This window comes from Nycticebus coucang, chromosome 14, assembly GCF_027406575.1.
Source record: "Nycticebus coucang isolate mNycCou1 chromosome 14, mNycCou1.pri, whole genome shotgun sequence".
Classification (NCBI taxonomy): Eukaryota; Metazoa; Chordata; class Mammalia; order Primates; family Lorisidae; genus Nycticebus; species Nycticebus coucang.
The window spans coordinates 68,686,404-68,709,284 of NC_069793.1; the positions used below are offsets into that span (position 1 = coordinate 68,686,404).

General features: G+C 43.9%; 1 protein-coding gene across 1 annotated transcript in view; it reads right to left on the reverse strand.

Annotated features, from left to right (window-relative positions):
• MAP6 (microtubule associated protein 6) overlaps window positions 1-22,881 on the reverse strand; it is a 97,219-nt gene that overhangs the window by 18,937 nt on the left and 55,401 nt on the right. Inside the window, exon 2 of the mRNA XM_053562100.1 lies at window positions 1,513-1,726. Coding sequence (XP_053418075.1) covers window positions 1,513-1,726 — 214 coding nt within the window. The remainder of the gene's footprint in view (window positions 1-1,512; window positions 1,727-22,881) is intronic.

Here is a 22,881-nt window from a genome sequence, read left to right on the forward strand (position 1 = left end):
TGGGGAGCTTAGATGGAGTCAAGTCCTCACTGAACACTTTGGCCAGGAGGTCTCCAGCCTCAACTAGCTCATTAGCACTGCAGCTCTCTCTTCCTCTCTGGATGGGTCCCTGTCCGTTCCCCCCAGGGCAGTTGTTCTGAGCCTGCTCCACTCTCCACAAGCTCCCACTCCCAGTACTATAGCTGGCGTCGTGCCTCCTCATTCTAAGGAGATAGCCTCACCTCCCCAAGCCCCTTTCTCAGAGAACTCTAGCCACTGGGCATGATGCCTCAATATGCCCCCTGTTTATCTCTAGATCTGATGTCCCCAATCTTCCTTTCTTCCTCCCTAAATCCTGGTCATCTCTAGATCTGATGTCCCCAGTCTTCCCTTCTTTCTCCCTAAATTCTCCTTTGCCCAGTGCCAGCCGCGTGTCCTAGATCCCCCCCTCCTCTGTGGATGACAGAGCTGATGTTGGGCCTCATAGGCTGGCTCATTCACTCACTGAGGGCCAGTGGTTTTCAATCACCCTTGACCTATAAGTAAGGTAACCAATAGTCCTGGTTTGCCTGGAACTGAGAAGTTTCCTAGAACATGGAACTTTCAGTGCTAACCCTGGAAGAGTTAGGCAAACTGGGTGGGTTAGTTACTTTACCCAGAAATGCCCTGGGCCACATAGGAAAATCCTCTTGAGTGTAAGACTTTAGGACAAAAGCAGAGAAGAGGCTAATTAGGTTCTAGAGCTATTTAGGTTCTCAGACATTTTCTGAGAGGATAGAAGAGAGGATATTTGCACATCTCCATGGGGACTGAATGAGAGAATAAGCTGGGGTGTTTGACGTGTATGTGCCTGCTTCCTCTAGCTGTATCGCCAACGCTTCTCCCTCTCATGAACTCATTCTGAGATGCAATTAAGGCAGGGTAGTGTTATTATAGGAAAATCCCTGAGTCCACGTTCACAAACTGCTTATTTTAGTAACAAATTACTGGGAACTCATCTTGCAGCTGATGTAACAAGTGTGTTGTGACAGACTGAGAACAGCTGGAGGATGGTGTCTGTCCAGGGAAGATGAGAGAGGGCAGGCGCTTTTCAGGGACTGGGGAAGGAAGGAAGGGTCAGTGACAGAAGCCAGGCTGAGGCAGGACCAGGGAGAGGTGGGAAGGAAGCTGGGCGAGAGGGCCTGCAACACTGGGTGGGCCTTCAGGGGCATAAGCACAGTTATTTTAAGACAGGGGATTTAGGGTTTAGGTGATATTTGCTGCCACTATTTTTCTGGATTTCTTAAAATCAGAAACTAGTTCTCTGGAAATCTGCCATCCCTTTAACTTTTTGTTTTAGGTAATGCTCCCTTTTAACATTCCCTTTGAATTTAACAAAGCTTTTTGTTGAAGATACCCTGGGTCTCAGTGTGCTAAAAGGAACCCAGGGATTTTAAAGAGCTGGCAGTAGCCCACCCTCCACGCTCTGTTGCAGTTAACCTTTCCAGTCCAGATGGTGCTGGAGTGGATGGATTCCCACCAGCTCAGTCTCACCTTTGGGGGTTCCTTGAAAGGTTCGCTGTAGAGGCTGCGTATTCTTCTGCGGTCAGTGACCTTATTATCAGCTGCTGTTGGCTTGTTGGCCTCCCCTTTGAACTGGGCACTATAGCTGGTTTCATGAACCATCTTATCATCTGGGGGCTTGTACTGGGGCTTGGCTTTTATTGGTTTCACAGGCTTGATGTCCGTCCATGCTTTGAATTCATTCCTGTCAAAGAAAGCATTAGGGATGTGAAATATCATATGCCTGGAAATAGTGCTCCTAACACAGGGCCGCAAACACAGCAAGGTCACAGCTAGTGCTTGTGGCATTGACTGAAGTGTGGCAGAGGGTTAGTTTGTCTTTCATCATGAAAAATGCAAGTTTTCCTTTTTGCAAATTTGACCGAGGTTGTGACCTTAGCACTAGTGACTTGGAGAAAGAGCTCAGTTCCCAAATCCACACTGTGATCATGGGCAGGAAATTCTAATCTTCAGACTTCATTTTCCTAATCTCTGGAATAAGGTTGGCTGGGCACAGTGGCTCACTCCTGTAATCCTAGCGCTCTGGGAAGGCTGAGGGGAGTGGATTGCTTGAGCTCACGTGTTTGAGAACAACCTGAACAAAAGCCCCCGTCTCTACTAAAAAAAAAAAAAAAAAAAAAATAGAAAAACTGAGGCAAGAGGATAGCTTGAGCCCAAGTGTTGGAGGTTGCTGTGAGCTATAATACCACGGCATTCTCTCCAGGGTGACAGCTTGTCTTAAAAAATAAATAGATAAATAATAAAAATAAAATAAAATAAAATAAAAATAAGGCTGCAAAAACCCAGCCTATTCAGTTCAGCAAATACTGAATGTCTGCTTTGTGCAGGGTTAAAGAGTCATGAAATTAAGTGAGATGATTTGTTAGGCACAGTCTCTGCCTTGTATATTGTGGCCTGTCAACAAATGTCAATTCCTTTCCTCACTTTTTCATAATGAAGAATTTTTGTTGTCCAGAATCCTAAAGAATAATTCCTCCTTTTAAATAGCAGAGAGAGGGCTTGCTTCTGATAGTGTTAGAATTTTAACAGTCTTAATCACTTTAAATCATCACATTTGATGGCTTTAGTTCTTAACCACATTTAGAGCATCCTTGCCTAAATGTTTGCGGATCTAAGGAAGCAAAAAGTACTAAATATAATTTGGTTATCACAGCTAGGACTAGTGTTGGGATTTGTACTTGTGTATGTGTAGAAGAGTCTCCCCCCCCCCTTTTTTGAGACAGTCTCACTCTGTTGCCGTGGGGTCATCATAGCTCATAGCAACTTCAAACTCCTGGGCTCGAGCTATTCTCCTGCCTCAGCCTCTCAAGTAGCTGGGAATGTAGGTGCCTGCCACTACACATAGCTAATTTTTTCTATTTTTTTGCAGAGATAGGGTCTTGTTCTTGCTCAGGCTGGCCTCAAACTCTTGCCTTAAGCAATCCTCCTGCCTCTGTCTCCCATAGTGCTAGGGTTACAGGCATGAGCTGGCACGCCTGGCCAGGAGAGTCTTCTTGCGCTTTGGTGTGAATGGTTATTGGTCCTTACAGGGAACAATCCTCAGGGCTGCTTTTTTGAGTCCATGTGTCAGTTTTCTTGTTCTCAGCAACCCCTCCCTGGGTTTCTGGTCAGCTGTTTTTGATCTGTTACATGGCTGATGGCTGACACATTTGAAACAAAGTAAAATAAATGTAGCTGTTGACAGAGTCTGTAGGGGCCCATCCTGTTTGTTAAGGGCGTGGGATTCAAAGCCTAAGCCAAGGATGAGTGAGGCTAGATTAGTTTTGGACAAGAGCATGTTGGTATAAATGGAAAACAGAAGGGCAGAGTGGCGGTGGGAGGCCAGGCAGAATGCTGCAGTGAGGCGAGGGGGAGCAGGGCAGCACGGAGGAGGCGGAGAAGAGAGAGAAGAGACAAGACTCAGAGCTCTGGGCCGTGGGAGCAAGGGTCGGGCGGGGGGGGCTCCAGGACTTCGGCTGGCGGCCACGCACTGCACTGAGGAGATGGGGAAAGGGTAGGAATTGCCATGAGGATTGAGACCCGCGGACCCTGTTGATGGCATCCTGGCCGTTCCTCAGCAAGGCTGCTTTTGTTCCCTTTCCTCACCTCTACCTCCTGCCTTTTCCGCCTTCTTTAGGTTCAGTCAGATTTCCTGACCTGACTTCTGAACCATGTGGGCTCCACACAGAGGCCTAGGGCTAACCCAGGGTACATTGGGGCTCTGGCCACCACTCCCTGCCAAGCGCTCCAGGCACCCCCTTCTTCCTTCTACCCTTCAGAGCCAAAGCCTTGCTGTTAGATGGGCTCCCGAGACCTGAGACCTGAGTCTGGGTCTCCTGGTGCCAAATCAGTATCAACTCGACTCTCAAACATGATAGCAGAAACCTGGATTCTGTCCTATCCTGCCTGCTTCCAGAATTAGGACTAAGACAGGTATACACTGTCCCTAAGCTCTCTTTCTGGGTCATCTGTTACGGACCAGCCTCTGCAGCCTTCAGCATCCCTGCTGTGGCCCCTGTGGGCTGGGAAGTGTCTCACTTCTAACCATTATCTGTGGGATGTTTGTTAACTGTGGGGTGTGTCCCTGGTGGAAAAAGTTGTTGACTCCCAATCTTGAACAACTCTGGTACATCATCTCCATGTGAGACCTTATTAATGAGTTCCATGGTAAGTTTAAGCCCAAATGCCATTTTTGAGAACTTTCCTTGAACTCTTCATAAAACCTCCTGCAGTTGCACGCAACAACTAATCATGTCATAAAAATAGAATTAGCTACCATTCATTAGTAGCCTCTATAAGCTGAAGGGTTTTGTTTTGTTGTTTTCTGTTTTTGCATATTCTCTATAACCCTGCAACAACTTTGAGAAGGAGGTAGTATTATGCCTCTTTTATAAAGGAAGTAACCAAGCGACTCAGAGAGGTTAAGTGGCTTGCATAAGGCAACACAGCTGGCACATAGCAGAGTTGGGATCAAAGCTCAGGTCAGTCAGGCCCCGGAGCTCAGGTCCTTTCCACTGCACTCAGGCAATGTGCTACAGCTGCAGCCTGCTTCGCCTGCCCTCAGGGGAAGTACTCGTGCAGGGTCCAACCAGCTGTCTGCAATGCCGTGGAGGGATTATGTGACACAGACTGGACCAGATGACCTCGAGATGCTTGAGGAGAGCAGTTTGGGGCAGGCATGCCCATTGCTTCTTGCCAGGTATCCATGGTCTCCGCAACATGATTTCCCCTTCTGGTGTGACCATATTTCTGCTTGATCATTCATTCATCCATTCATTTGGCATGTGGCAAATACCAGCCGTGGGCAGGGTATGTGGCCCACAGGGATGTATAAGCCATGGTGGAGGTGTTCATTGTCTGTGAGTCAGGATCTGACTATGTGTGATCCTGAGAAAAGGCAGAATGAGTCAAATGGGACCAAGTTCAGAAAGAAAGTGGGAAGAGAACGCTTAATTCTAATTGATGGGGAGTGAGGCCTTGGGAAGGGGGCTCTGAAGGATGTAGACAGAGAAGTGGATGAAGGGAACTCAGGCACCAGTATGCGTTTGCGTGGCAGTTTTGGAAAGCAGGTGAACTGGTCAGGGTGCAGAAGGGTGGAGGCTTGGGCAGTAATGCAAGGTGACCAGCTGGGCAGGAGGTAAGGCCAGGCTGTATGGAGCCTGGAATGCAGGTTTGCGTGCACGTGGTAGGCCTAGGAGCCACTGGACGTTTTTGAGCAAGGCAGTACCGTTTCCCCATTGACTGAGCTCTCCTCTATCAGACTGCCTCAATTTTTTTGGGGGGGGGGGGCAAGAGACAGAGTCTTATTATTATTATTATTTTTAGAGACAGAGTCTCACTTTATTGCCCTTGGTAGAGTGCTGTAGCATCACAGCTCACAGCAACCTCCAGCTCCTGGGCTTAGGCAATTCTCTTGCCTCACCTTCCCAAGTAGCTGGGACTACAGGCGCCTGCCACAATGCCCAGCTATTTTTTGTTGCAGTTTGGCCAGGGCCGGGTTTGAACCCACCACCCTTGGTATATAGGGCCGGCGCCCTATCCACTGAGTCACAGGCACCGCCCTGGAGACAGAGTTTTATTATGTTGCCCTCTGCAGAGTGCTGTGGCATCACAGCTCACAGCAACCTCAAACTCTTGGGCTTAAGCGATTCTCTTGCCTCAGTCTCCCAAGTAGCTGGGACTACAGACACCTGCCACAACGCCTGGCTATTTTTTGTTACAGTTGTCATTGTTGTTTAGCTGGCCCAGGCCAGGTTTGAACCCACCAACTGCTGTGCTATGGGTGCTGAGCCCAGACTGCCCCGATTTTAATTATGCTTTAAAGGCCCAGCTCAGGGCCCTCCTCTCCCAGGAACCTCTCCTGGGTTACTCAGCCCGAAGTCTCCCATCTCTTGTTTCCTGGCCCCTTAACTGCACTGTCCAGCTTTGTGGTCACTGAGCAGCTTCACGTTGCTCTCCAGTTCTTTCATGAGTCCATTTTGTCTCTCCTAAGGGATAAGATACTTAACAGAAAACTCATGACAGAATCCTACTTTTGAGCCCGATCTCATTTGCAAGGCTGCACAAGGATATCCTACCTCAGACCCCAGGTTAGGGAGAGATCTGCACTGGGATCCCAACCCCTAGCTGTCCCACCAATGCTGTTCCCACAGTGAGGCTCAGGCTGCCACCCAGGGCCATGCCCTATGTCTTCCTTACATTCCTCACAGGACTTAGGCCTTGGAACTCAGTGGGTAGTAAACGCAGGTAGCTGTTGTTTGATTTCCTTTCTGGTCAGCTCATGTCATCTCCTCCTGGGCTCTTCTTGCCCTGCCCGGCATGACAGGCACCGGCCCCTAGGTGTCACAGGGACTCCTGACTCCAAAGCTCTGGTCCTTCTGCCATCTCACGTTTGGGGGTGGATGTGTAACCCAAGTTTCCTTGAGGTCCCTCAAGCTCATTGAGACTTTGGCTCCTGGCAGCAATAACAAGAAAGCACTTTCCCTTGGCCAGCCTAGGTGTACACCACAGTGAGCCTCTGAGCACACCGGAAGGGCCCCTGTTATCCCAGAGATGTTCTTCATGTCATAGCTTCTCTAGTGTCATGAAGTGTTTAAGTCACTGCGACAGGATGATCTCCAAATGCATTGTTAAAGGCCCACTGTCCCCTCCACAGTAGATTCACTGGTGAGACTTGATGCAGGACTCACCTCCCACACCATCCCTTGTGGAAAGAAGAGAGTCTGGGACCATTATGTCCCCCAGTGGATGGGCAAACTGCAGATGAGTGGTCTCAATCAATACATTCAGATCTAGGTTTAAAGGATTCCTCAGCAGGTCACTTGTGTGGGAAAACCTATGGGGAGAAGGCTGAGCCAGCCCCCCAACCAACACCAAGGAATGGCAGAACCAGGCCCAGTTTGGGCCATCTCATGGAGACTCGTGGCAAGAATTTTGGGGCTGCTCTCCCCAAATCTTTGAACAGTTGCATAGTCATGTTCAGAGTAGCTGCTAAAGCAGAACCTTGGGATCTTGCTACAGGCAAGATCTTTTCAAAGGAGTCAACAAGCATTCTACCTTCAACCCCTCCTGTTCAGTCTCTGTCCTGCTTCACCTGGGCCCTCAGTGCCTCCTCTTCCTGGACCATGCCATCAGAATCACGGCATCCGAATCCTGATCCCCTCTCCTTCCTTCTGATGTGTCTGGCACCTGCATAGGAATCATCCCCAAGCTCAGCTGTGAGCATGATGCTTCAGCTGTGAGCAACAGCTTCCTATGGGAGGAGTTGAAAGCCCAGTCCCAGTCCCCACATGCTATGATTCCTTAGGACGACACGCAGGGCCTTGTGACACGGCCTCAAGTTACCTTTCCAGCCTTATTTCTTTTCCTTCTTCTTTTTTTTTTTTTTTAGACAGAGCCTCAAGCTATCGCCCTGGGTAGAGTGCTGTGGCATCACAGCTCACAGCAACCTCTAACTCCTGGGCTCAAGCAAGTCTCCTGCCTCCGCCTCCCAAGTAACTGGGACTACAGGTGCCCGCCACAATGCCTGGCTATTTTTTTTGGTTGCAGCCATCATTGTTGCTTGGTAGGCCTGGGCTGGATTTGAACCCACCAGCTCATATGTATGTGGCTGGCGCCTTAGCCGCTTGAGCCATAGGCGCTGAACCCCAGCCTTATTTCTTTATCTTCATCAGTCATTTAGCAAGAATTTTGTGTGTGCCTGGCACTGTGCAAAGCTCTTGAAATGCATTATCTTAGGTAATCCTCATAGCACCCCTTGGTGATAGATACTTTCATCCATTTTTCCGGTGACAACGCTGGTCTATGCTGCCCTTCTGCAAACACACACTGTACTTTTCTACTGCTGAGGTTTTGCTCATGCTACTCCCATACCTGGCAGGTTCTTTTTTCCCACACTTTCAACTCTTGCAATACTACATGACTTCCTGAGGCAAGTGTGAGTGCTCTCCCCGCTAGGGAGCCCTCCCTGGCTCCACACCTGAATGAGCATGTCCTTCCCTGACCGGCATCTCACGCAGCACTCACTGTGCTCTACCTTACAGCAGGTACCTGTGCAGATAACTTTCTTCCCTCTCACCCTGTGCAATCACTGAGAATAAGGACTATCCTTTCGCATCCATGTAACCTTCCCTGTGTCTGGAACAGAGATGTGGAATGTGGAAGGCAGCTCCCACTTCCCTGGGGCTCCCTGGCCTGGAAGGGGACATAAAGTTGCAACACAGCACCTTATGGAATCCATATCTCTTCCAAAACATGTTTACAAATTATTCGATAATTCTACCCTAGGTGGGACTTAATTCCCTCCTCTTGAATGATATTGAGAAACTGGCACCTCTCTTCTAACAAACAGAATACATGCATAGAGGAAGCAATAGTATGTAACTTCCGAGTCTGGGCTGCCGAAGGCTTTGCAGGATCTTCCTTGCTAGGATCACTCTCTGGGAGCCACACACTGCCATGTCATGAGTACACTCAAGGAGCCTCTGCAGAGAGGCCCATGTGGGAGGAACTGAGGCCTCCTGACAAAAGCCGAGTGGACAGCAACCGTAGAAGTGGATCCTAGGCCCAGGAAACCCTTCACGTGATTTCATGAGAGACCCTGAGCTAGAAGCACTAAGCTGGGCTATTCCTGGATCTCTGACCCTCCGAAACTATATGAGATAATATTTATTGTTTAAGCTGCTACATTTTGGAGTAATTTGTTACACAGCAACAGATTCAAATCCCAAATAGAAGTTTATTTTCCCATCAAACAAGGTTTAAAACACTCTTGCTTCAGCTCAGCAAGGCAGAAAATAATGTGTACACAGAGCACAGAAATTCAAGTTCCCAGCAGAGCTGGGGCCTCACGTTAATGGAGAGAGGTCATCCTTTGGTCATAAGAAACCAAGGGTGTGCAGTCTGCCGCCTTCATTAGAAGGAGGCATAGCCTCCTATGCAGCAAGCCTAACAAATAAGCACTTGCCTCGGGGCCAGGTCATAAACAGAAACAAAGAAACACAGACCATCACAGGAGAAAATGATGTCCCAGAGCACGTAACACCTGTGTGGCTCATGGAAGGTCAGACAGAGGGTTAAATAGTGTGTATGGGGGGGTGGGGGTGGGGGCACGGTGGCTCACACCTGTAATCCTAGCACTCTGGGAGGCCAAGGCTAGCATTGCTTGAGGTATGGAGTTTGAGATCATCCTGAGCAAAAGTGAGACCCCATCTCTACAAAAAATATAAAAATTAGCCAAGAATGGTGGCACATGCCTGTAATCTCAGCTACTTGGGAGGCTAAGGCAGGAGCATGGCTTGAGCCTAGGAGTTTTGAGGTTGCAGTGAGCTATGATGACACGACTACATTCTAGCCAGGGTGATAGAGTGGAACCCTGTCTAAAAAAGGGGGGACGGTGAGAAGCACAGACATAGAGCCTAGGCTGGAACAGAAACACAGAGCCAGTCAGTTCCTAGGAAAAGAATGAGCGCTGGAATGAGATAACCTGGGCTGTGTCCCAGCTCTAACCCGAGGGCCAGGTCTCACCTACTCTTTACGACGGTGAACTCACATGTAAGGGATTTGCGCGAGGCCTACTCATGGGGATAACGTAGGGTTAAATGAGAAATAATGTAAAGCAGTTCTTTAGTTGAAGAGGACTGGGTATTTGTGTCAAAATCACAAAGCCTGTGGTGGATATCTGTATAAAAAATATATTCGATTTTCAGTATAGAGCTGTTTATTCAAGAAAAATGTTTGCATATCTCTTGTTCCAGGCATGGAGGCAGAAATGCATTGTATAAGCAGATGTAGCTCCTGCCTCCACAGACCTTATGGTCAGATGGGGAGATATAAACAATTGGACAGATAACCAAATCCCTGTGATTGCTATTCTTATATTTCCGACCACTGCAGTCAACATTATGGTGCCCAGAGTGGGAAAAATCTGGGCAGCAGCTTCCAGCACCAGGTTTATTTCTGAGCTTAATTCAAGTTGGACTTGAACAAAGTAGTATTCAGTGAATGTCTGATTAAATGGATCTCCAATACCGAGTATCCACCATAAACAGATGTTCCCTTTTTAAAGCCTTGTCTCACTTAAGCACATTTGTTTGCAGTGATTCAAGGGGAGATGGTGAAAGAGCAAATTATAGAGGGAAAGACCAAGCACCAGACACTGAGGAAGCCCCAACATCCCAGAAGGAGGAGCAGGGGAGGGAGGAGGGGAGGCAGCAGGGGCAGGGGAGAATGTTTGACCTGGGAAAGAAAGAGTTGTAAAAGAACAGACTGGAGGACACATTTTCATTCCTAATTTGAAAAACACAGACATTTATAAGAAAAAATGGCTATGAAGAATATATACATATATTAATTGGTACAAATCACTTCTTGATAAAAAAGGAGACTCAGAATAATGGATCACTGTCAACTATGATCATATTACGATTCCATTTCTCTTGTCATAAGGGGTGGCGCCTGTGGCTCAAAGGCGTAGGGCGCCGGCCCCATATGCCGGAGGTGGTGGGTTCAAACCCAGCCCTAGCCAAAAATTGGGGAAAAAAAAAATCTCTTGTCATAAGGGAAAATGTTTTATTTATTATGTATCTAAGCTTTTACATATTATTTATTATGTGTCCAAATCCTTGAGAAATAAAATTCTTTGCCTATCCTCTTAAGCATTTTTTTTTAAACCTTGACTGCTTTGTGAAGGAAGAATGGAATGCTTTTAAGTATTAGTGGTCTTAAATTTTCCTACAGATTTTCGTAGGTAATTTATGCTATCAGGGAAACATGTTTAATCTCTGTTCAAAAATCTTGTCTACTGTTAACTGTTCTTGAAGAAGGGGAAGCATTCTCCTTCATGAACCCTGATGGAGGCAGTCAGTGACTGCTGCCAGGTGCCGTACTGTCAGGATGTGGTTGAGGAAACAGAATCTGTAGGTTGAAAAGAAAAAATCAGCCCCAAGCCTGTTGCAAGTGGCTTAGGAGCCTTCTCTGTCCTTTTATTTATTTATTTATTTATTTTGTAGGCTCCATTCTGTCTTAAATAATTCCAAAACCTTAGGAAAACATGGTCAGAGTGACTTGGAGATTATTTAAAGAAAAATTAAGTTACCTTTAACCAAAGTTATTTCTACTATGCTATATGACTCAATACTTGACTTTGGTTAAAGTAAATTATATCTTAACTACATTATTTACTACAATTATTTTTTATCCTAATTCAAATTGGTTGACCAATCTATCTCACTAATCATTAAGAGTGCTCAGCATTTTCCATTTGGAGCCATTTCCATCACTCAAATTTGGTGAATCTGCCCTCAGTTCCACTGTATGTGTGGTCCTAAGCAAACATTCCAGAAAACAGAGATGATCTAACATGATCATTTATGATCCTTTGTGAGTAGAGAATGAATTTAGAACTTCTTAGATAGAACTTCTTAGATAGAAGTTCTAAATTCATTCTCTACTCGCAAAGGATCATAAAAGTTTTACTTTTCTTATGTAAATATTTGGCAGTATATACAATGGTCCTCTGCTGATTTGGAAGCAATGACAGTTTCTACTATACTCTGTTCATCATATGATATAACTGTTAAAGGGGAAAAAGGAAAATCTATATTTCTTTTCTTTCCGTTTTTTTTTCTTTTTTTGAGACAGAGTCTCACTTTTTTTTTTTTTTTTGTAGACACAGAGTTTCACTTTATTGCCCTTGGTAGAGTGCCATGGCGTCACACAGCTCACAGCAACCTCCAACTCTTGAATAGGTGATTCTCCTGCCTCAGCCTCCCGAGTGGCTGGGATTACAGGCGCCCGCCACAACACCCGGCTATTTTTTTGTTGCAGTTTGGCCAGGGCTGGGTTTGAACCCGCCGCCCTCCGTATATGGGGCCTGCGCCCTGCTCACTGAGCCACAGGCGCCGCCCTAGACAGAGTCTCACTTTATCGCCCTCAGTAGAGTGCCGTGGCGTCATAGCTCATAGCAACCTCAAACTCTTGGGTTCAAGCAATTCTCTTGCCTTGCCTCCAAAGTAACTGGGACTATAGGCACTTGCCACAATGCCCAGCAATTTTTAGAGATGGGGTTTTGCTCTGGTTCAGGCTGGTCTCCAACTCATGAGCTCAAGTGATCCACCCACCTTGGCCTCCGAGAGTGCCACCATGCCTGGCCTGAAAACCTATATTTCTTAGTGAAATTATTTTTCTTGTCTGAGAAAAATAATTTTCTCTAACTATTTTTTTCACACCCTCTTCCACACCCTGAATCTACAATGGTCCAACCACAAATCTGGGAACATTGCTTTTGAGGCCTATTATCTGATAAGAAAGTTTAGTCCCATCTGAGGAGAGTACCCGAGTCCCAGCCTTCTCAGCATAACATTATACCTATCACCTAGAAGTCAAACATCCAAGTATCCATCCTGGGTCTAAGGAAAAGAGTTATTTATGCTTTTACAAAAAGTGGAGCTGTGTAACACATCACAAAGTCAGATGGAGCTGCATCAGGCATTTTTGCCTCTTAGAAGGAATCAAATGGAAAATTCTCTCGTTTCTCCTCCTTCTCCCCACTCCTCTATGTCCAAAGTGTCCTTTTAGAACAGTGATTTTCAACCAGTAAGCCGCAGAACACTGCTGTGCCATGAGAGGATCTTAGATGTGCTCAAAAATTTTTAAAGATCATTAATTAAATTATTTTCAAAAGAAATTAAAAACACAGTAAGTATATTCTTTTTTTAATTCTTTTTTAAAATCAATATAATTTAAGTGAAAGTGCTATGAAAGTTTATAGGTTCAAGTGTGCTGGGAGATAAAAAAGTTTTTAAAACACCTTTTAGAGAGCGGTGGAAGATTGCTTCCTCTTGGCCAGAAATGACTGCGTCAAGGGAGAAGCCTACGGACACATTCTTGTTTGCATGTATCTCTCAGTTTCTTTTGTGCGAAAGGGAGAGAAGAGTTTCATATGGAAAAAAGCAGCATTCTGATGATTTAGAATCATTCTTCTTCGTTAATTCCCAGTAAGCACATGAACACCATGTCTGATGGTTTTCTAAAATGAGGAAAGCACATACATGGACAAAAAAAGTCAGTAGATAAAGTTTGAAGCTCATTTGATAGAAAAATCAATGGAAAAGAATCCTCCCTCTCTCTTGAAGAAAGAACTGATATGGGTAACATTTGGCAATGACAAGTGTCAAGGTTTGGGTCTCTACATTAGGTAAGTGGCTCATTCTGCACATAGCTGCCATTGAAGTCTAATCATAGGTTAGACTTAAGGGCTGTGTACCCAGGAAATGGTATCTCACACAAAGAAAGCCCATATGCCTCATATGTACAGAATCATGATAACAAATAGTTAAAAATTAAAACTGTAGCCAGGCATTGTGGCAAGCACCTGTAGTCTAGCTACTTGGGCGGCTGAGGCAGGAGGATCGCTTGAGCCCAGGAGTTTGAGGTTACTGTGAGGTAGGCTGATGCCATAGCAGTCTAGCCCAGGGTGACAGAGTGAGACCCTGTCTCAAAAAAAAAAAAAAAAAAATTAAAGTCACTCGCTCAAACTAGGTATCAGTTCAGTTCTACACAAATTAATGTAGGTTGCAGTATTTACTGCAAACTACAGAAAGAAAAGGTTGCAAAATAAGAACATTGACAGAGGTGCTGGGTAAGAGTAGTGGTGGGTGGTGACTAGTACACTAACAAATATACCTTAAATACAAACTAATAAGAGATAGATGAGAGGTCATAAGGTTACCAAAAAATTGCCCCCTCCCCCATATCATGTCCCCATCACTGTCTGGGTATATCAGTTTTAGGAATGCTGAAGTGGCATCAGGAATGCCATAGCCATAGGGATATCCAGTTGAGACTGAAGAGGGAAGACTATATTTTTCTGGTTAGTAGGGTCCTCGGTGATCTATGTCACTCTTGGTGAAAGATGGATGCTAGGAAATAGGAATGTTGAGGGTGTGCCCAAAAGGAGGGAGAGAGTGTCCTTCTGGGAGGACACTCTTAAAAGATGATCTATAAGGTTCAGTGCCTGTAGCTCAGTGGCTAGGGTGCCAGCCACATACACTGGAGTTGGTAGGTTCAACCAACCCAGGTCTGCCAAACAACAATGACAATCACAACAAAAAAAATAGCCGGGTGTGGCTTGGCGCCTGTGGCTCAAGCAGCTAAAGTTCCAGCCACATACACCTGAGCTGACAGGTTTGAATCCACCCCAGGCCCGCCAAACAACAATGACGGCTGCAAGCAAAAAAAATAGCCGGGCATTGTGGCGGGCGCCTGTCGTCCCAGCCACTTGGGAGGCTGAGGCAGGAGAATCGCTTGAGCCCAGGAGCTGGAGGTTGCTGTGAGCTGTGATGCCACAGAACTCTACTGACGGTGACATAGTGAGACTATCTCAAAAAAAAAAAAGAAAAACCAAAGGAAAAAAACTGAAAACACCAAAGATTCTACTACAAAACTCTTAGAAGTGATCAAGGAATATAGCAGTGTCTCAGGTTACAAAATCAACACTCACAAATCCGTAGCCTTTATATATACAACAATAGTCAAGCTGAAAAAATAGTCAAGGACTCTCTTCCGTTCATAGTAGTGCCAAAGAAGATGAAATATTTGGGAGTTTATCTCACAAAGGACGTGAAAGATCTCTATAAAGAGAACTATGAAACTCTAAGAAAAGAAATAGCTGAAGATGTTAATAAATGGAAAAACTTACCATACTCATGGCTGGGAAGAATCAACATTGTTAAAATGTCCATACTATACAATTTTAATGCAATCCCTATTAAAGCTCCACTGTCATACTTTAAAGATCTTGAAAAAATAATACTTCGTTTTATATGGAATCAGAAAAAACCTTGAATAGCCAAGACATTACTCAGAAATAAAAACAAAGCAGGAGGAATCACGCTACCAGATCTCAGACTATACTATAAATTGATAGTGATCAAAACAGCATGGTGCTGGCACAAACAGAGAGGTAGATGTCTGGAACAGAATAGAGAACCAAGAGATGAATCCAGCTACTTGCCGTTATTTGATCTCTGACAAGCCAATTAAAAACATTCAGTGGGGAAAAGATTCCCTATTTAACAAATGGTGCTGGGTGAACTGGCTTGTGACCTGTAAAAGACTGAAACTGGACCCACACCTTTCACCATTAACTGAGATAGACTCTCACTGGATTAAAGATTTAAACTTAAGACATGAAACTATAAAAATACTAGAAGAAAGTGCAGGGAAAACTCTTGAAGAAATTGGCCTGGGTGAATATTTTATGAGGAGGACACCCAGGGAATTGAAGCAGTATCAAAAATACACTACTGGGACCTGATCAAACTAAAAAGCTTCTGCACAGCCAAGAACACAGTAAGTAAAGGAAGCAGACAGCCCTCAGAATGGGAGAAGATATTTGCAGGTTATGTCTACGACAAAGGTTCAATAACCAGAATCCACTCAAACGTATTAGCAAGAAAAAAACAAGTGATCCCATCTCAGGCTGGGCAAAGGACTTGAAGAGAAACTTCTCTGAAGAAGACAGGTGGATGGCCTACAGACATATGAAAAAATGCTCATCATCATTAATCAGCAGAGAAATGCAAATCAAAACTACTTTGAGATATCATCTAACTCTAGTAAGATTAGCCCATACCACCAGAGATGTTGGCGTGGATGTGGAAAAAAGAGAAAACTTCTACACTGCTGGTGGGAATGCAAACTAATACATTCCTTTTGGAAAGATGTTTGGAGAAGACTTAGAGATCTAAAAATAGACCTGCCATTAGATCCTACAATTCCTCTACTAGGTATATACCCAGAAGAGCAAAAATCACATTATAACAAAGATATTTGTACTACAATGTTTATTGCAGCCCAATTCATAATTGCTAAATCATGGAAGAAGCCCAAGTGCCTATAGACCCATGAATAGATTAATAAATTGTGGTACATGTATACCATGGAATATTATGCAGCCTTAAAGGAAGATGGAGACTTTACCTCTTTCATGTTTACATGGATGGAGCTAGAACATATCCTTCTTAGCAAAGTATCTCAAGAATGGAAGAAAAAGTATCCAATGTACTCAGCCCTACTATGAAACTAATTTATAGCATTCATATGAAAGCTATAACCAAATTATAGCCTAAGAATATGGGGAAAGGAGAAAGGGAGGGAAAGGGAGGGGGGAGAATGGGTGGAGGAAGGTAATTGGTTGGACCACACCTATGGTGCATCTTACAAGGGTACATGTGAAACTTACTAAATGTAGAATATAAATGTGTTAACACAACAACTAAGAAAAAGCCAGAAAGGCTATGTTAACCAGTGTGATGAAAATATTTCCAGTTGTATATAAAACCAGCGCATGGTACCCCATGATTGCATTAATGTACACAGCTATGATTTAATTAAAAAAAAAATAAAAAAACTGACAATATAGATGAAATGGGAAAATTCTTAGAAAGATGCAGATGACAAAAACTTAGAAGAAGAAACAGAAAATCTGAATAAATCTATGTCAATTTTTATAGAAATTGAATTAGGAATTTAAAATCTTCACAAAAAAGGTCCAACCCCAAATGGCTTTACTAAGAAAAAAATAAATACCATCCTAACAACCACTTTTATTTTTATTTTATTTTTTATTAAATCATAGCTGTGTACATTAATGTGATCATGGGGCACCATACACTGGTTTTATAGACCGTTTGACACATTTTCATCACACTGGTTAAAATAGCTAACAACCACTTTTAGAAAACAGAGGAGGCTCGGAGCCTATGGCTCAAGCAGCTAAGGCACCAGCCACATACACCTGAGTGGACCGGTTCGAATCCAGCCCCGGCCCGTCAAACAACAATGATGGCTGCAACCAAGAAATAGCTGGGCGTTGTGGCAGGCACCTGCAATCCCAGCTACTTGGGATGTGGAGGCAGGAGAATTGCTTGAGCCCAGGAGTTGGAGGTTGCTGTGAGCTGTGATGCCACAGCACTCTACCTAGGGCGAAAGCTTAAGGCTCCGTCTGAAAAAAAAAAAAAAAATAGAAAACAGAGGAAAAGGGAACATATCCCAACTGATTTTAAGAGGCCAGTATTATCCTGACTCCCTGATACCACGCCAATCACAGACATCATAAGAAAAGAAAACTACAGGGCAATATTTCTTATGAACACAGCTGTGAGGACTCTTAAAATATTAGTAAATCAAATATAGCAACATATTAAAAGATTGAAACACCATGACAAATGAGGTTTATTTTAGGAGAACAAAGTTGGTTTAACATTTCAAATCAATTAATGTAAGATACCTTATAAACAAAATGAAGAGGGTGGCACCTTTGGCTCAGTGAGTAGGGCGCCGGCCCCATATGCCAAGGATGGCAGATTTGAACTCTGCCCCAGCCAAACTGCAACAAAAAATAGCCAGGTGTTGTGGTAGGCTCCTGTAGTCCCAGCTACTTGGGAGGCTGAGGCAAGAGAATCACCTAAGCCCAGGAGCTGGAGGTTGCTGTGAGCTGTGATGCCACAGCACTCTACTGAGGGTGACAAAATAGGACTCTGTCTCTTAAAAAAACAAAACAAAAAACAGAATGAAGAACAGAAGCCATATGATCATCTTAACAGACAGAAAAAGCATGTGACAAAGCTCACATCCTTTTATGATAAAAAAAAAATGTCATCAAACTAGGAATAGAGAGAAACTTCCTCATCAGCTTAATACAAAACTTTATAGCTAACATAGTACTCAACTATGAAAGACTAAGTGCTTTCCCCTAAGATCACGGACAAAGTAAAGATGTCTTTTGCTTTGATCACTTGTATTCAGCATCGTACTGGATGTTATAGCCAGTATGATCAAGCAAGAAAATAAATTAAAGGCATACAGATTAAAAAGGAAGCAGCAAAACTGTCATTATTTGCATGTAATGTGACCTTGCATTTAGAAAATCTTCAGAATAAGTTCTTCTAAACACCGATACAAATGAATGAATTTAGCAAGATTGCTACATACTAGATTAATACACATATACAAAAATCACTACTATATCTATGTCTATATGCTAATAATAGAAAATGAAGAAAAAATTTAAAAATCCATTCACAATACCAACAAGAAGAATAAAATACTTAGGAATACGTTTAACAAAAGAAGTATGATATCTGTATGCTGTAAACTATATACCATTGACAAGAAAGATCACAGAGACATCCCAAACAAAGAGATATATGATGTTCATGAATTAAAATTGGAAGATTTAATACTGTTTAGTTTAAATGCTGGCGTTTCTCTAGACATTCATCTATAAATTCAAGGCAACTCTTATCAAAATTCCAGCAAGACTCTTAGAAAATGACAAGCTGATCTTAAAATTTATGTAGAAATGCAAAAGATCTAGAACTGTCAAAACAATTTTGAGAAAGAGAAAGTCTGAGGATTCACACTATGTCACAGGCATAAGGATAGACACATAGATCTATGAACAGAACAGAGAGTTCACAAATGGATCTTGGTTTTTTTTCTTTTTAGAGATGGGGGTCTTGCTGTGTTGCCCAGGGTGGCCTCAAACTCCTGGTCTTAAGCGATCTTCCTGCCTCAGCCTCCTGAGTAGCTGAGACTATAGCAATAGATAGATCTTTGCATACAGTAGTGTGTTGAAGCTGGCTTATATTGGCTTATAGAGCTGGCTGTTAAATTTTTAAAAGTTTTATGCGACAATTGTTAAACTATTGGTAGCTTGAAATTAGCCATGTGAGAGTATTCGCGTTAGGAAATTGGCCAACACTACAAATAAGATTCCTCCTTTTTCTCCAGATTGTGGTTGTTAAACATTTATCATCATACCACTGGCTTACATATATGGTCAATTTATTTTTTGACAAATGTGCTAAGGTAATTCAGTGGGGTAGAGGACAAACTTCTCAGCAACTGGTTTGTCCATTTGAGGAACTGGGAAAACTGGATATCCATATGAAAACAAGATGAATTTCAACGATTACCTTATACCATACACAAAAATAAATTGAAAATGGAGACTAACTGGAAACCATAAAACCCCTAGAAGAAAACATAGGAGAAAATCTTTGTGACCTTGGGGTAGGCAAAGATTTCTTAGATATGACACAAAAGACAAAAATAATAAAATGAAAAAAAAAGATAAATTCATGTTCACCAAAGTTAAACATTTTTACTCTTCAAAAGATACATCATTAAGATAATGAAAAGACAAGTCACAGTCCAAGAGAAAATAGTTGCCAAACATAAAGGATTTATATCTATAATATATAAAGATCTCTTCAAACTCAGTAATCAGACAAACAACCCAATTCAAAAATGGGAAAAATATTAATAAACACTTCACCAAAGAAGATATACAAATGGCAAAAAAGCACACGAAAAGGTGCTCACCACTATTGGTAATGAGGAAAGTACAAGTAAAATCACAGTAAGATACCACCACATATCTACTAACATGGCTCATGTGAGGAACACTGACAATACTAACTGTTGCCAAGAACGTGGAACAAGTAGATCTTTTATACGTTGCTGAAGGGTATGTAAAATTGTATAGCCACTTTGCAAAAAAGGTTTTTTAAGTTAACCATACACTTACCGTATGACCTAGCAATTCTCCTCATAAGTACCACAGAGAAATGAAAACATACATCTATAAACAACTTGTACGTGAATATTAATAATAACATTATTGATGGGAGCCAAAAAGCTGAAAACAAATCCAAAGCCCATCAACTAATGAATGAATACACATAATGGGTACATTCATAAAATGGAATGCTACTTAATTAAAAGAAATGAGCCAATATGGATAAATCTTTAAAAACCATGCTAAGTGGCTCAGCACCTGTAGCTCAGCAGCTAAGGCACCAGCCACATACACCGGAGCTGGCAGGTTCAAACCCAGCCCACGCCTGCCAAACAACAATGACAACGACGATCAAAAAATATTGGGTGTTGTGGCAGGTGCCTGTAGTCCCAGCTACTTGGGAGGCTGAGGTAAGAGAATCTCATAAGCCCAAGAGTTGGAGGTTGCTGTGAGCTGTGACGCTACAGCACTCTACTGAGGGCAACATAGTAAGACTCTGTCACAAAAAAAAAAAAAAAAGCTAAATGAAAGAAGCCTAACAGAAAATACTACGTATTGTACTATTCCATTTATATAAAGTTAAAGGTTAGTCGTGCTGGTGTAGTGAAGGCAGCAGACTGCCCCAGCCCTTACAGCCAGGCTGCAGTTGCCCTGATGTGCCCCAGAGCCCCCCAGACGCGGCCAGGTGGGCAGCAAAGGTGGGTTTAATGGGGTGCATGCACGACTAACCTTTAATGGCTTCAGTATCTCTTCTTTTTCACATTATAATTTTACTTTCAGCAAGTTTTTCGGCAATTTGCTAGCTCCAAGAGAAGTAATAGACACACTCAGAGGAGTCAGAGTCGGAGAAAATGTGAGACTGTTTTTCAGGCCATGAAATCCAGAGAGGTTTCCTCAAAAAATGGGATGCAAAAGTGGGATCTCATCGCAAAGCTGTAGAACAAAATTCAGTTAGTCACTTGCCTGGGCCAGCACCCAGGGTGACAGTGACTTGGTGTGGATGACACCTTTAGAAAGTCACAGCTGCATGGCTTCGTTAATCCCTTCCTCTAGAGGGTGGACGGCGCTTACATGCATTCCTTCTTTCATCTTCAGCACAGCTGGGGAAGGCTGGAGGCCCCCAGGTCCCAGAGAGGTGCGAGGTGTCACAGTCAGGGACAGATTAGAACTCAGGCCTGTCCAACTCCACATCTCAAGCTCCACGAGCTGCCCTGCAGAAGCTTGAAGCACTTTCATTAGTCTATGTCTGCATGGCCTGCTGTTGCCTTGTTTTTTTTTTTTTTTTCCTTTCCTTTTTGAGCAGGGAAACCGCTACTGTAAGATGCAACTCAAATATAGGCAAAGAAAGCAGTGAAGAGAAAGAAGCTGAAGACAGAAGCCTGCATAATGTACTGGCCATCAGAAGGCCTGCGTTCCTTAAAAAGGCGAGTATCAGCTCCACACCAAGTCCCTGCCTCAGTTTTCTGGCTCACATTCCACTGGGCAGCAAACTCACCAAACACCTTGCACAAAGAGCGTGCTCAGCCAACATTTTAAAGATTATTTTGTGCCTCTGAGCCTCTGCTGGCTATTCTGCTCAGTAAGCACTGAGGACGCATCTTTGAGTAACGCAAAGATAAGAACTGGCCTTTAAGAATGTTCTGCTACTCAGGGCACGGGGCCTCGCCAGAGACAACAGTGCACTCTGGGGTCTGACAGAGCAAACCCCTGGGAGTTCAAGGGCCTTGCAGAGAAACCCAAGTAGGGGTTTTCAGGTAAAAAAGGGAGGCGGGGCACAGGTATTCCTGTAATCTTTCGCTCCTCTGAGCTTTCCAGAACTATTCTTAGGAAGAAGATTGCCTCCACAAACTTATCAACACAGCCTCAGTGCCTGGTGTTGTCATTAGACACATTTTCCAGGCAGCCTGGAATGGCAAGTCCCAGCTGGCCATGTCACAAGCATTCAGCTGAACAAACAAAACCTTTCAAAACTCCTAGTCTTTGGGGGAAGCAATTAATATTTCACAGGCAGCCTCCTTCACATCAGCTTCCTGCATTCTTTATCTGTCAGCTGTGCAGGCCATCAAGGTAGCATCCTGAGACTGAGCAGATAGGAGAGGAGTGGACGTCGGGGCCCACAGTGTGCCACATGCTTCACAAAAAACACGTCCTGGCCCTTAATCCCCATAGCAATGCCATAAGGTGAGGACTTCCCCCCATTCTAATAAATGAAAAAAACCCAGCCTCAGAGACATGAGTGATTTGCTCAAGGGCATGTAGCTAGCAAACAAGAGGCCTAGAAATCAAATTCAAGAGTGAATGACCAACTATAGAGCTGACATTTTCCTATTATTCTACATAATTTTCTGAATAGAAAATAAAACACAAAACAAAAAAACCTCCACAATTTTTTTCTTATTTAAATATCGAAAGAAAATACATGCACAAATTATACTACCAGAATAATCTGCCCATGTGGAAGAAACGCTTGGCCTGATTAAATGACTTCTGCGAATTCCACATCTGGAAAATCAAAGCCAGACTCCCCACCCAGACATCAGTTCCAGTTCAGCACAGCCTACCTCTGTGGGCCCATCGCCTCCCACTCTAATCCCCTGAGCTGCTTATCCACAACGCTGCACACCTCTGGTCTTTGCTATGTCATTCCCTCTTTCTAGAATGCTCTCCCAGTCTCCATGCTCTTTGCTTGTTCCACTCAAATGTCACCTCTGGGAGCCATTGCTGACCCCCAGACAGGCTAAGGACTCCTACGGCCATTCCCACACTACATCCCCTCTGCTATATCCTCCTCAAGGACAGGAGCCGTATCTCTCTCCAGAGCTCGCCCAGGGCCAGAACAGAGCAGACACTCAGCAGAGGCTTGCTGAGTGGGCCTGATGGCATGACAGTGACAGAGTAGCAGAGCTGGACAGCCACCAGCAGTCTCTCCTTTTATCCCATAGCTGAGTTTTATAAGGGGCAATGAAGGCAACCAGGTGGCAAGGTGAGATGGGGCCATTCAGGAAGCACAGGGGCCACTTAAGACCCGAGAGCAGAGATGTGACATGACTATGTGGCTTGAGAGGTACTTTGGGTAACTCGGGCCATTTGAGGACAATGAGAGACTGGGGATAGGGAGAGACCAGAAGCTGCAGATTCATGTGTGCTTTATTTAATGATGACTTGCATTATAAACTTAGTATCAACTCTGCTAACACTTTATTTAATTCATATATTAAAAGCTTATAGCAATTATAAGATGGCTACTCTTTGCTGAGGCCCTACTGTGTACCAGG